Here is a 15,141-nt window from a genome sequence, read left to right on the forward strand (position 1 = left end):
TGTCTCACTGTCAAACAGCTTTTAAAGTTCTTCCTAGCGTTTAGTTGGAATCACCATTCTTGTCATTTGAATCCATTGGTTCTGCTCCCACCCTCTGGAGCAGGAGGAAACGAGTTTCCTCCATCTTCTGTGTGACAGCCCTTCAGATATTTGAAGATAACTTTCACCTTTCCATCTTCTCCAGGCTGAACATACCCAACTCCCTGTGGCCATTCCTTAATTTTTTAAAATAAGGAATGGGGAAAATTTATAACTTATCTTAAAGACCATTGTAAACAGTTAAAATCGTTAGTAGGATTGGAATATCACTTGTAGTTTAAGGGTGAATTCTGGATACTATGGAGATGCAAAAGATCTGGACTACCATAAAAGATGAGGAAGGAAATGATAAATAACAGGACCTACAAAGGGGAGGATGGAAGTCCAGGGGATTCATTGGAATCTTGTTTTGATTATTTATGTTTGATATATCTCTGTGAAATTTTAATTTGAAAAACCAAATAAATAAATTTATTTTAAAAATTACAATAGGTTGCAATAACTATCAACCAGTCACACACTTTAAGGGCAAGGTACTCAAGGGAGTGGGTGATAGACAATCCCCAAAAAACTGGGAATAAAAGGAATGTCTTGTTCTTGATAAGAAGAATCCAATAGCCCACAGTCAGGCAATAACTTTATCAAGACCAATCAAAATGTCACAGAACAGTAAGCAAGACTTGGGGTTTTCCTCCTATGCTCCCTCTTCAGGCTTGATGGATTCTGCAGAAAGCGACATGTTCAACTCTCTGGCCACTGGACCGAAGCCATGGGTTTGTTCCTGGTACAAGGCGCTCCAGACCCTCAAGCAATGAGTTTGTTCCATTGAGGTCAAGGTGGCTTTCCTGTTACGAAGTAATCAGAATTTGAAGATAGAGAGTAGGCCTGTTTGTGTGCAAGAAATGGGGCAATTGTGGGATCTATCCACTAGATCACACATTGCTTTTCTACGTTGCAGTTCAAATATCACCACTGAGGGCTGAATGGTCATGTCTTTAAATACAGCACCTCCTGGTGTCTGTTTATAGATCATCTGCTTTGAGGACTTCAGCTGGAGGGAATAAATTGATCTTCACAGAAAGCTGAACCCATAACCATTCATAGATGCTTTGTATATTTTTGGAAGGTAGATATTCAGGAACTTAGAGAGGAGTGGAATCTGGAGTTCAAATGTGCCAAACAAACTATGCAAAGGGAAATTGCTTTTAGAATATGTACAGAACATTTTACCTTCCCTGGTTGGAGGAAGACAGATGATGCAGACATCTTGCTTGACAGCAAGCCATACCACCAAATTCTGCATTGAATTTCCTTTTGCTGCACAGCTCGTGGTTCCCCTCCACATCCAGCCCCAAACCAAAACCTAGCCTGTCCCATTAAATACAATAACTATCAACCAACCACACATTTTGGGGGCAAGGTACTCAAGGGAGTGGGTGGCAGTACCTAAAAAAGTGGTGTTTTTTAGGGACCTCGTGTTGTTCTTGATAAGAAGAAGCCAATAGCCCACAGTCTGGCAATAACTTTATCAAGACCAATCAAAATGTCACAGAACAGTAAGCAAGACTTGGGGTTTTCCTTCTATGCCCCTTCTTCAGACTTGATGGATTCTGCAGAAAGGGATATGTCCAACTCTCTGGCCCCTGGACCGAAGCCATGGGTTTGTTTCTGGTACAAGGAGCTCCTGGCCCTCAGGAAATGTGTTTGTTTCCTTGAGTTCAGAGTAGCTGACCTGTGATGAGGTCATCTGATTTTGAAGATGAAGAGCCTGTTAGTATGCAATAAATTGATTGAGTGTGGGATCTAGATCATATTTTGCTTTTTCTATATTGCAGCTAAAATATCATTTACTGGAAAGTGCTGAATGGTCAAATAATAAAATATAAAATATACAGAATAAAATAAAATATAAAACCCATTCCATCATCAAATGTATTAAATTAACTCTAAACCCCTCCCTCTCTTTTCTGGTCCAACCCACATCATCTTGGGATTTTCAGCAAAGAGAAGGACACAGCAAAAGACAGAAATGAAGCCCATCACATATTTATTTTAGGAAGAAGCCAGTAGGAGAACTGATTTGCTGACATGCTCAGAGCAGAGAAGGGGAAGGTGGTCTAAGCAGCAATATAGGAGTCTGGACTTGGGTTTTCTCAAGTTCACTTTGTTCAATGCAGAGGGCAAAGCATTTGCAAGGGGAAAAAGGTACTTAAAGATGTAAGTTAACACGTCCAATGAGACAGAGAACTGGATCCATTTTGGAGCCACAGTCTGGAAACCAACAAGGTGGTTTTTCAAAGTTTCTGGTAGGGTAGTAGATGGTTGTTTGCATGAACAGAAACCCCCAAACAGTGCATACATAAGCTCCAACAGTTCCTAAGAAGAAATTGGGACACCCCACCCACCATCCTGCTGCCGCTCGCACCCTCCTGCCGCCACTTGCTTGGCTGCCACTGTACCAGCTCATGTGTGTGTGCCCCCGCCAATGTCTGCCACCATTCATCACTGCTCACCCGTGTGCTGGTGGGGGCATTCCAATTCCCAAATTTGTTTCAGCAAATCCTCCCCTTAATTTTATCCAATTTTTCCTTTCCTTTTCTTTTACTTGATCTTTTACAGCTGTAATCCCTTACTTTCTATAACCACAACATTTTAACACTCCTTAATTTTACAATTTTTCTTAAGGTAAATTTTAAATTTCTTCCAATCTTCTTCCGCCGTCTCTTTCCCCTGGTCTCGGATTCTGCCAGTCATTTCGGCCAGTCCCATATAGTCTATCACCTTCATCTGCCATTCTTCCAGAGTGGGTAGATCCTGTGTCTTCCAATACTTTGCGATGAGAATTCTTGCTGCTGTTGTAGCATACATAAAAAAAGTCCTGTCTTTCTTTAACACCAATTGGCCGACAATGCCCAAGAGAAAGGCTTCTGGTTTCTTAGGAAAAGTACATTTAAGTACCTTTTTCATTTCATTATATATCATTTCCCAGAAGGCCTTAATCTTCGGGCACATCCACCAAAGGTGAAAAAAAGTACCTTCAGTTTCTTTACATTTCCAACACTTATTATCAGGCAAATGGTAGATTTTTGCAAGCTTGACTGGGGTCATGTACCACCTATATATCATTTTCATAATATTCTCTCTTAAGGCATTACATGCCGTAAATTTTATACCGGTGGTCCACAACTGTTCCCAGTCAGCAAACATAATGTTATGACCAATGTCTTGTGCCCACTTAATCATGGCTGATTTAACTGTTTCATCTTGTGTATTCCATTTCAGCAACAAGTTGTACATTCTTGACAGATTCTTAGTATTGGGTTCTAACAGTTCTGTTTCTAATTTTGATTTCTCCACCTGGAAGCCAATTTTCCTGTCCTGTTTGTAAACCTCCGTTATTTGGTAATAGTGGAGCCAATCTCGTACTTTAAGCTTCAATTTCTGATAACTCTGTAATTTCAGTTTATCTCCCTCTTGTTCCAAAATTTCCCAATATTTTGGCCATTTGGCCTCCATATTGAGCTTTTTCACGGCTTTTGCCTCCATTGGCGACAACCACCTTGGGGTTTTATTTTCCAACAAATCCTTGTATCTAATCCAAACATTATATAATGCTTTCCTGACAATATGATTTTTAAAAGCTTTATGAGCTTTAACCTTGCCGTACCATATATATGTGTGCCATCTGAATACATTATTAAAACCTTCCAAGTCCAAGATATCTGTATTCTCAAGAAGTAGCCAGTCTTTCATCCAGCAGAAAGCTGCTGATTCGTAGTACAGTTTTAAGTCCGGCAGGGCAAATCCCCCTCTTTCCTTTGCATCAGTTAAAATTTTAAATTTTATTCTGGGTTTTTTGCCCGACTGGCAGGAACTCTCCAGCATTTACATGCAGGGGTCTTTCCTAGCCCTACTGTAGATGCTGTTGGGGATTGTAGGCGGGTCCTTCTGCATGCCAAGCAGATGCTCTTACCACTGAGCTAATTCCTGCTCTTCCTTCTGACCCCCTAATTATCTCAATCTCTATTCTGGCTTCTCTGCTGCCTTCCCCTTACAAACAAACAAACAAACAAACAAACAAACAAACAAACAAATGGCCCCCAAATGCCTAACCCTTCGTTCACCATGTTTCTTCAACCCCTTCCCCGCTAATTGGCCAACAGCCCTCCTGCCTTTTGCCCATTCCCGAAAACTCACTCCACAGAATGCAGGCAGTAAGGCCAGCTGAGGGCATAATCCTCGACTTCACTCTTTGGGATTGGAACTTTAGAGTTGCTTAGGCAGCAGCCGGGAGCGGGAGTCCGCCGACCTGTCAGGGCTGAGAAGAGCAAGCATCATGGTTGAGTTACCAGACATATTAGGTCCTGAACAGTGACCACACTGGCTGATCTATTTCATAAGATTTATGCACTAATTGGTCATAAAAAGAAAACAAACAAGCCCTCAAAGCTCTTTACAAAAAGGGATAAAGCAATAAAACGATCAATTTAAAAAATGAATAACAATTTAATACGTTTAAAAAGTTAAAACAACAACACATTACAAACGGATTTAAAACTTGTATCAACTTTTGGCCAGGCTTGTCTAAACAAAAATTATTTTTGCAGGAGCCCAAAAGAGTACAGTGAAGGCGCCTGCCTGATATAATCTGATCTGATTCCTGCTGATTCCTAATCTGATCTGACCTCCATCCCCCAGGACCATCAAGCCCATGGAACGAACACGATCAACTCTGGTGTGAGTCCCAAATCTCCTAGAACAATTATCAAGGGAGAGGAGAGGAATTGACTCACGTGGAGTAGCCAGAGGGAGGAAGAGGAAGGTGACGGCAGCACCAGAGATCTTCATGCTGCCTGGAGAGGAAGAGGAGATTTCAGGACCTTTCCAGGAGCAACCTGGGCTTCTGTGATGCTCAACACCTAAAGCTCCTCCTGGGGTCCCTTTACATACCATCCCCAACCCCAATCTGGTTCCAGATACAGAGTCCCCAAAGGACAAACAGGACACCCACAGGTCCAGGATCAGGAACATTCCTGTGAAATCAATGCTGAGGATGCCCTTGAGGGGGACCCTCTGGGTTGATGAAGACCCCCCAGAGAGTTTTCCCGCCCCAGTCCTTGAGAATTCTGGCACCAAAAGGTTCAGGTCCAGGCCCACTGCTTTCTAAGGGAGTCTGTTTCACCATCTAACATATAAAGGATTGGGCTTGTCTACTACTTTTTAGCTATAGACCTTTCACAATTCTGTTCTATATTTCTGGAGGTCCCCTTGCTTTCCCTCTTACCTGGAACAGGTAATCACCTCCTTCTCCAAGTTCAGTTTTAGGGGTCTGGTGAGCTACAGATTTGTCCCACCTTTAACCATCAAAGTCAGTTGTGTTGACCCTCCGTCTCCTTCCCCAGCCACACCTTCCTCATATAGGTACCATTATCAAAACCAATCAAAATGTCACAGAACAGTAAGCATGCCGTGGGATGTTCCTCCCATGCTCCCTCTTCAGACTTTGTGGATTCTGCAGAAAGGGACATGTCCAACTCTCTGGCCATTGGACTGAAGCTGTGAGTGTGTTCCTGGTACAAGGAGCCCCAGACCCTTAAGCAATGAGATTGTTCCCTTGAGGTCAATGAAGCTTTCCTGTTACGAAGCAATCTCAGCCTGTTTGTGTGGGCTGATCGGTCCATTAGACTAGATCATATATTGCTTTTTCTGTGTTGCAGGTGAAGGCTGAATGGCCATGTCTTTAACTACAGCACCTCCTGGTGTCTGTTTATAGACTGTCTGCTTTGAGAACTTCAGCTGGAGGGAATAAATTGATCTTCACAGAAAACTGAAAGCATTTGCCTTTTCAGGGAGAGGCAGGGGTCTTGAAACACCCTTCTTTTGAAATTTTGTCTATTTCAAGTGGAGATGAGCATTTTGACACCTGAATGGCTTAAATTATTTTTTAATTCATGTACTGATGGTTTTTCTACTCTCAATGTGAACTGCTGAGGTTAACTTCCTTAATTTACTTTTCCTGTCTTTCCCGCCCCACTCTGCTCTGCTCCCCCTTTCTTCCCACCCAGGGCAGCCCTGCCCTCTGCCTGCCCCTCAGAGCTCATGGGTCATGTGGGGCTGGACCTCAGTGGCAGTGGCCTCTCCTCCGACTTGCCCACTTTCCAGCAGCTGCTTCAAGCTGCCCAAGGGAGAACGCTGCCCAAGGGAGTGGAAACAGGGATGTTCTAGGATTAAATCAGAAGCTGATATGGCTTTCATAATTCTGGGACTTTCCCTGGAAAATCAGGACGGTTGGAAGGTATCTAATCCAAACGTCACAAAATAATGAGTAAGGTTTAGAATTCTGCTCCTACACTCCCTCTGAAGACTGCCCACTATGTGGATCCTGCAGAAAGTGACACGTCAGACTCTCTGCCTGCTGGACCGTAGCTTTGGGGGTGTACTGGCCGTCAGAAAATGACTTTGGTCCCTTGGGATCAAGTTGGCTGACCAGGAGAAGCTGAGGGCCACTCCAGACACAGGTTTTGTTATTTTTAGTTTTGACAGTGCTAATCAGCCAGGACAGAACGTTCTTCCAACAACCTCTTGTCTAAATCCTTGATCCTGGCTGGTTTCCTACAGGCATCTGGTTGTCTACTGTGAGACCAGGAGTCTGGACTAGATGGTCATTGTCCTGATCAGCAGGCTCTTCTTATGTTCTTATGGTGTTGTCCATTCAAAGGCCTTCATGGCTTGGGAGCCCAGGACCTGTAGGACACCCGGCTCCCAAATCAGCCTACTCAGATCTTAAGGTCCTCCATCACCATCAGAGATCAGGGATACAACAAAGGGGTTCACTACATTGTTTTCTTTCATCATGCAAGACACGTCATTTTAACATGCAATTTTAGTATGTAAAATTATTTTTTAAATCTCAGGGTTTTAAAATATCTGAAACATGCATGTAAATGTTTTTTAAATCTTTGTGATTTCTAAAACAAGCAGATCTTTTAGATTCTTCATTGTAAACAGCTTGGGGGGTTCTTCTGTCAACCTCTCTAAGCTTCTAGCTAAGTTAATGATTCACTGTTGATGTTCTCTGCTGTTACAAGTGAGTGATTAACCTTAGATCATGTGATTAAGGCATTGAATTGCAAATTGCCATTTTGAAGGGAGCTGTGTTTGGTGTGTTTTTTTGTTCCAAGACACAGTGGGAGAAATATGTGGAAATGAGTCTCTCTGGAAGAGAATAAAGCTGCAGGCTAATGGATACTGTAAGGAGAGAGACTTTTGATTCTAGGCCTGTTCGGAGTTATATTGTATTTCTAAGATGATGCTGAGCCTATGCTTGGACAACCATATGTCTTATGGAATTACTTGGATGTATTATTGATTTCTTTTTGTATCTGTTTTGAAGAAGTTCTGGTTAGTAAAGCTTTGAATCATATTTATGGGTCTGGACAATTTTTATTTCAAAATGAGTCAGTTTTTTTATGCATCCGGTTGCTTCAAGCTGTGCATTATTAATAACTGCAACATTATCCTCCGGGTCTGGGGTTGACCTGCCTCTCCCCTCCCACCTTTTCCCATCCAACCCACCTCATTGTGGGATTACCAGAGAAGAAAAAGACTCAGAGAGACACAAAGCAGTTTGCATCTTTATTTTTGGAAGCCAACAGGAGAACTGATCTGCAAGCATACTCAGAGCAGAGGAAGGGCAGGTAGTCGAAGCAGGTATGCAATATGAAGCAGTTATATGTTCGCAAGCTCTTTTACATCAGTGCAGAAGCAAAAATGTTTTTTGGGTAGACCTGGTAGTTAGCATGTAAATAACATGCACTAAGGGGTATGGAACTAGATTTGTCCTGCACTACATGTTGGTCTTTCAAAACTGCTTGTAAATAGACAATTGTTTGCATGAACAGAAACCCTGAAACAATGTCAGTTATGCCAGGCAAGTACACTTAACTAAGAAAAGGGCATTTGACAAACTCCCTTGATAGCCACAGAGACCCTTGGATGAATACTCTGTCCAGCCATTAAGGAGTCATTTTTTTTTGAAGGTGGAGAGAGATAGGCAGAAAGGAAGTTCACCAAAACAGCAAAGAAGTTGTTGAGGTTCAGGGGTTCCTTTTCCTTCTGAGGGGTCTGTAGTTGCCAGGATAAGGACGTTAATACAACGTATCCACATATGCCACAAGATCATGCACCCATTCGTCGTCTGGATTAGCACAGCCCAATTTACCATTCTTGAATTTGAATCTGTCAGGGGGGGAAGCAGGCATTTACAATGTGCTACAGAGAGGACTGGATTTAGGATGGTGTCATTGCATTTGGTGCCAAGACTCTAAGCTTTCATTTTTCAAGCGTCCTGCCATTGTAGGGGTGTGTGTGTAAAGGGCGGCGGGGGGGGGGGAGGAGGGAGAGAAATTAATTTTGTTCCCAACTTAATGTATACCTATCAAATTCACACTTCCAAATCCAATACAAGATGTGGCTTGCCTCCAAAATTTCATGTTTCTCTGAATTTTGCCATTCAGCTTTTCAGCAAATTGGAGCATGCAGATATGTTCATATTGGGAAAAATCAGGTGCAAAAATACTTCCTGTTGTGGGGAAGCAGCTTGCAGAAATGCATGTAGATTAGAAGACCTTCATTTAAATTGGGCAAACTGAACATAAGACTGTAAAACCATAAGACTGTGAAATGGAGAGTTTCATCCATCACTAGCTGGGCATCGTAGCAGATCCCATGGGAACACAAGAACATCACAAGAGACTTGCTGGATCAGGCCAATGCCCCATCTAGTCCAGCTTCCTGCTCTCACAGTGGCCAACCAGATCCCTGTGAGAAACCAGCAAGGAGAATGTGAGCAGCAGCCCCCTCTCCCCTCCTGTGATTTCCAGCAACCGGTATTCAGAGGCATTGCTGCCTCTGACTGTAGGAGCAGCCCATAGCCATCATGACTACCAGCCATCGATATTGCTCCATGAATTTGTCTAATCCACTTTTAAAGCCATCCAAGCTGATGGCCTTCACTGCCACCTGGGGGGATGAGTTCCATATTTTGACTTTCTGCTATGCTAACAAGTCCTTTCTTTGATCTGCCCTGAGTCTTCCAACATTCAATTTCAGGGAATGTGCACAATTTCTAGTGTTATGAAAGAGGAAGGAAAGCATTTTTCTTTCCACTTTCACCATTTTTCGAACTTCCATCATGTTACCTCTTACCTTTACCAAAACTCCTGAATGTTTTTCAAAGTGGAGTCACTTCCTGTTCCAAGGTGACAATTTCTCCCTATCTTTCTGATTTTATGTCTCTCTTCTGCATCCCTTACCCCAACCTCAGAACTGGCCTCCAAAGCCTTAAGCGTCTCATCAGCTCTCTTCACCCACAGTGTTGAAGCATCCTTAACCAAGTGTTCTCTCAGCTTTGACCCAGCACCAGAAACTTACACTATAGCATCATGCTTGCATGGATAGGTGAGGTACCAATATTCCTTTATCTGGTGCTTTGGGAATGGTTTCTTGGCATATGTGGCGCAGCAGGATTTTTTGGATACCACAGCTGTTGAAAGCAGGAGAAGGCAGGCACTGTTATTGATGGACTGCTTTTGTTGGATACTTAATAGCTCTTGCTCGGGGAGGGGAGGTTGCACTGGTCATCTTGAAGCATCACTGGACACTCCCTCTCCCTTGCCTCTGCAGGGAGGACTTTAAGTTGAACAAGCTGGAAAGGGGAGCCTCAAGCCTTTGGTTGGAATGATGACTCCACTCCCCCCACTAAGCCTCTTTATCTCCCTCTCCCCAGACTTCCCCTGGCAAAATAATAATACATTTTACAGTTTATAGACTCCCACTGGTCCTGCAGTGCTTCCTCACTGACAGTGGACAGAGGTGGATGTAGGGGAGCATGGTCTCAGTGGGCATGGAGCCTTGGGGGCACTGCTGAGAATGCCACAATTATGATTTACAATGGAGCATGAGAAGCAAGGGGGCGCAGAATTTTGGTGTTGCGCAGGGTGCTGCTGAAATCTGAGACTCCAGTGTCTGCCACTGCAGTGGAGCAGACTTCCTTGGAAGGTGTAGGAGTCTGCTTTGCTGGAGGCTTTTGAACTCAGGCCACCTGTCAGGGATTCTTGAGCTGCTATTTCTGCACTGAAGGGGGTTGGAGAAGATGGCACCCGAGGTCCCATCCACTTCTATGATCCTATGCTGAAAAGCAGGGGAGGGGAGCCTCAAGTCGTGGGTCAGAATGCAGAGTGCCCTCCATGGGCCTTGCCTCTCCTTAGTCCTCCTCTGCCCCTGCTTTGAGTGATTGTGCCTGTCTGGAAAGCACCCTTGCTGTGGAATGGGAGAGAGAACTGAAGGCTGGGCTAAAACCACAACACCTCCCTCCCCCCCTGCTTGGAATTCATGGATTATATCAGTTGCTCTGCCCCACTTTTGCGAGCGGCTACATTCAGTACCACTGGGCATGCGACCCCAGGAAGGTGGCCAACAAGGGAAGCCGCCCCCATCTGAAAGTGGCTTTCCATCTCACCTTAAAAGCTTTCAGTGCCAATCCTCTAGTGGGACCCAGGGGCAGGACCCATGGGAATGGAGTGGTGGGTCTGAGTCAGACAGGAAGGGACCGTCTTGGGGCTCCTCATTTCAGAGCACCCCTAACTCCATCAGGGCCCAGGGAGTGGCATGACACCCTTCAGTGGGAGTCCCAACTCTGGTAAGACAACTACCAGGGGAGAGGAAAGAATTGGACTCACATGGAATAGCCACAAGAAGGAGGAAGATGAGGGCAGCCCCAGAGGTCTTCATGCTGCCTGGAGAGGAAGAACAGATTTAAGGACCATTCCCTGGACTCTCGGCTTCCATGATGCTAACCTACTAAAGCTTCTTCAGCTCTCTTCCCAGCCCCCAAATGGTACCAGATACAGAGTCCTCAGAGGACAAAGAGGGCACCCCACAGGTTGAGGCCACCGAGAAGCAGGCAGGGTCCCCTGAAACCTGGGGATGTCCTTCTTGCAATGAGCTCCTGGCTCTCAGGGAATGTGTTTTCTCCCCTGAGTCCAAAGTGGCTGATCTGGAGAAGCTGAGGACCCCTTCGGACTGGGGGTTTCTTGCTGGTGCCTTCCTTGGTCTGTTCTTAACACAAGAATAGCCCAGCCCAAGCAGGATTTATCCTGCTTGATTAGTTTTTTCTGCAGTGCTTCCCCAATGCTAACGTATTATTGCTATCTGTGTTGGGAGAGGGGAGAGAGAGGAGGGATTTTGGGGTGACTCATTATTCTTTTCAGTCCTTCTGGCTCCCCTTCAGTGTAAGATCTTTGGGCTCAACTACCCCCAGAGATTGTGAAGCTCTTCTCATTCACTGGGAGGTTACAAAGTCCTCTATTCCTCCCAGAGTTAAAGGCTCTTCTCATCACAAGGTAACCCCACATAGAAAGGCTTGGGTTTGTTTGCCTCTCTTTAGTTCCGGACCTTCCACAATTCTGTCCTGTATTCATGGGGTTCCCTTCACTTTCCATCTTACCTTGTAGTCTGCTCTTCTTCCAAGGTGAATTTGTGGATCTGCTATGGTAGAGATTCCTCTTACTTTTCTCCTTCAAGTCAGTTGCTCTCAGTGCTGCACAGATCCCCCGTCTGCCTCCACAGCTGAACCTTCTTGTTGATGGGGAGGGAGGAAAAGGACATGCACACACCTCAGCCCAACCCTCTTGGATGATTGATATTTGTCTTCCTTGGCTACTGGGCTTTCAAAAGGGCATTGGACAACTGGGTCCAGGAGGTGAGTGAGAAGAAAGCTGGTCCCTGATGCTTTGAAGGAAGCAGTGAAACCCTGAAGGTTGCAATAACTACTGGTCAAACATGTTCTTTAGGGGAAAGGTACTGAAAGGATGCGGGTGGCGCAGTGGTCTAAACCACTGAGCCTTGGGCTTGCCGATTGGAAGGTCGGTGGTTCAAATCCCTGCGACGGGGTGAGCTCCCGTTGCTCGGTCCCTGCTCCTGCCAACCTAGCAGTTCAAAAGCACGTCAAGTGCAAGTAGATAAATAGGTACTGCTCCGGCGGGAAGGTAAATGGCGTTTCTATGTGCTGCTCTGGTTTCACCAGAAGTGGCTTAGTCATGCTGGCCACATGACCCGGAAAAACTGTCTGCAGACAATTGTCGGCTTCCTCAGCTAGTAAAACGAGATGACTGCTACAACCCCAGAGTCGTTTGCAACTGGACTTAACTGTCAGGGGCCCTTTACCTTTTTTTACTGAAAGGAGTGGGTAGTTATACAATCCTCAAAAAACAGTGTAGTGAGGAATGCAAGGGAAGCTTTTGATGTTCCATGAAATGAACCTCCAAACCCACACTTCACCAAGATCAATCAAAATGTCACAGAACAGTAAGCAAGCCTTGGATGTTCCTCCAACGTTCTCTCTTTATGCTTCATAGCTCCTGCAGAAAGTGCCACGTATGACTCTCTGGCTGCTGGACTGCAGCTGGGGGGGGCGTGTCCTTGGTACAAGAAGCTCCTGGCCCTCAGGGAAGCTGACCTGGTGAAGCTGAGAGAGGCAGCACCATGTTGTAGATGTCTGCTTGGTACAAGGAAATCCTGGCTCTTAGGAAATGGGTTTGTTCCTTTGCTGACCAGATTGCTGCCCTGGAGAGGCCAAGGGCTTCTCACGACTCATTTCCTATTGCACATCACCTGCAACTTCAGTTTAATATTCATTTTTGTGAGACAGGGTGCGTGAGCAAGCTGCTACCAGTGAAAGAGAGGGTGGGATTTGTGTTTAAGACCATTTGGCTGTTCAGTCTGTTGAATGTTCTGTTTGCGTGAGGAGGAGCGGTGGAGACCGCCAGTCCAAGAGCATTCCAGGGGGATGGGTGCAGAAGAGAATGAGGTATTGGACTGGTGGTTTGAAACAGGTCACACCCCAGAAGAAGAGGAAAGGGGTTGGGAAATAATGGGTGAGGAAGAACAGGAGCAAAGTAGCAGTGAACAGAGGCAGGAGTCGTATGTGTTCAAATCCGTGCAGCAGCCAAGTGAAACACTGTCTCTGGAAAGTTTGTCAGAGCCCCCCCTTCCCTGAGAACTAGACATGTTCTGCATGTCTCAGAACAGAAATCCCAGAGGAGGTTTGCCTTTAGCAGCCACCGTAGGCAGCAGGAGGAGTCTGGTCGCTAGGAGGTGGTGGTGGAACGACACTCCAAGCAACATTGGCTTGAGCGTAAGTGTGTTTTCCCCTGTGTCTTCTTTTGTTACTGTGGAAAAATAAAAGAACAGAAATGCTCTTTCTCTGCCCCAGCTGCAACGTGCTCCTCATGAAAATCCGGCAGCATTTTAGTGCGAATTTCTTCTACTTATATACCTATTTGCATGCAATTTTGCAAAGTGATTTCTCCTAAAATGATGCATTTTCATCAGGCTCCAACAGAATGAGTGGATGAGACCAATAGTGGATCCGGTGGTCATGAAGGCAGTATCTGCACATGCTTTAGAGGGAAATGAGACGGGGCTCATTAACCTGGGAAGGTAGCTCATTTAGTAGAAGAAAAACTCTGACCCTAAACCACCACTGCCTTGAGGGACACCTTTGGGAGAAGAAAAGGCTAAAGAGTAAACCCTACACAAATCCAGAGCTGAGTCCCTAAGATGGTTGGATGGTGCCTTGTACGTCTCTTTCCAGCAATTCCTGCAGCCATATTCCTGCAAACATATTGCTCTGCTTTCCTTTGGATCACATCAGTGAGGCTGAGAGGGGGGTCTTGTCATCTGGGCAGCCCAGGACCTCCAGATACACTGCCCAGGTTTGCACCCTCATGGCTGCTCATGCACTCCATTGTCTCTCGAGACAGATGGATGCCCACAAACAACATGAACTACGTTTACTATTATGTGCATTTTTGTGCACAATTTACCCCAGGATATTTGCTTGCTTGCAAGTTGCTTGCCCTGGGCAAGATAAAGCCACTGACGAATTATCTCTCTCTATCTCTATACTGCAGATTATGTGGCTTCTCATGAGCACCCATGGCAAAAGGGAAGAGCAAAATAAGAAGGGCATTCCGGTTCTCCTTTTCCTACCCTCCTCCTGCCTTGGCTTTCGAGGAACCTTTCCCAACCCAAACCCGAGTGAAGTGAAACTGCTTTGTTATGCTGGTGTCTTTGATTTCCTCTCGGGATATATTTAGTCACATGCATTGCAGGGGGTTGGGCCAGAAGACCCTTGGGGTCTCTTCCAACTCCACAATTCTATGATTCAGAATTGTGCTTGGATCTTCTTGTGCTCGGATGTTCCTTGTTGAATTCTCACGATGGGCATCTGGCTGGCCAGGGTGTGAGCAGGATGCTGGACTAGATGGGGCACCAGATCCCATCAGGCTCTTCTCATGTTCTTCCTGAAGCTGCCTTGTGCCCTTGGTCTACTTCAAAGCAAAATGTGCCTGCTTCTCAGACGCACCCAGGGCAAAAGAGAAAACTGAAAAGGGCCTACCTGGTTCTCCTTTTCCCACTCTTCTCCTTCCTTGGCTTTTGAGGACCATTGTCTGGTTCTGCAGGGCCAGGAACCAAAGCCACTTCAAGAGAAACTGCTTTGTCATGGTGGCGTCTTAGATTTCCTCTGGGGATATATTTACTCACATGACACAAACCATGGCAGGGGCAGAGGGGAGGGGGAAGCCGGCTGTGACCCATGAAAAAGGGATCTTGCATCAGTCAGAAGTTCTCGGTGGTTGTTCTGCTCTCAAGCAGTGCTTGAAATAGTAATCCCTTGAGACTTCCCCCTCTGGGCTGAGAGATCCATTCTGTGTCCCGTGATGTCCCTTTTGCCAAGGCCTGGCTCAGCCCCTCTTCCTGCTCTTCTCCCATCTGCCCCAGGCAAAATGGGTGTGGGATGCAGACAAGTGCCATTCAAGGTAAACAAGTGTACAGTGATGCATGTTGAGAGCAAAAAAAAATCGTCACAACTTCTTTGGTCTTGGTGGTTAGGCATTGGTAGGGGTATTGTTATTTAGATGTGTTGAGGGGGGAGGAGCACCATTACCTCCCCCCAAATATTGAAGGGTGGTCTGTTAAAGGATCCTGGGGGGTGTGGCCTCGTCTGAAGCCTATGGAGGCCAGGGCCTAAAGCGCGCC

The 15,141-nt window shown here is 45.5% G+C and overlaps 1 protein-coding gene across 2 annotated transcripts; it reads right to left on the reverse strand.

The window, feature by feature from the left end:
- Positions 1 to 7,661: 7,661 nt before the first annotated feature.
- Positions 7,662 to 14,643, reverse strand: LOC309520147 (C-C motif chemokine 5-like). 2 transcript variants are annotated; one of them, XR_014214146.1, is made up of 4 exons: positions 11,546 to 11,701; positions 10,779 to 10,835; positions 9,472 to 9,583; positions 7,662 to 8,277 (listed from the first exon to the last, which is right to left on the reverse strand). XR_014214146.1 is itself a non-coding variant. In XM_082201618.1 (4 exons), the coding sequence occupies exons 1-4, from the start codon at positions 14,604 to 14,606 to the stop codon at positions 8,187 to 8,189; spliced, it is 366 nt and encodes a 121-aa protein (XP_082057744.1). In that variant the 5' UTR covers positions 14,607 to 14,643; the 3' UTR covers positions 7,662 to 8,186. The 2 variants fall into 2 exon arrangements, 1 of the variants encoding a protein (XP_082057744.1); XM_082201618.1 differs by lacking the exon at positions 11,546 to 11,701 and adding an exon at positions 14,501 to 14,643.
- Between the last annotated feature and the right edge of the window lie 498 nt (positions 14,644 to 15,141).

This window comes from Podarcis vaucheri (assembly GCF_965113315.1).
Source record: "Podarcis vaucheri genome assembly, chromosome: 15".
Taxonomy (NCBI): domain Eukaryota; kingdom Metazoa; phylum Chordata; class Lepidosauria; order Squamata; family Lacertidae; genus Podarcis; species Podarcis vaucheri.

Coding starts and splice junctions, on each gene's coding strand:
- LOC309520147 (XM_082201618.1), bottom strand. CDS start 14,606: ATGACAAAGCAGTTTCTCTTGAAGTGGCTTTGGTTCCTGGCCCTGCAG. Junction 9,584..10,778: donor CCTTCTTGTGGCTATTCCAT/GTGAGTCCAATT, acceptor TGCTTTCAACAG/CTGTGGTATCCAAAAAATCC. Junction 8,278..9,471: donor TGCAAGCATGATGCTATAGT/GTAAGTTTCTGG, acceptor CCCCCCTGACAG/ATTCAAATTCAAGAATGGTA.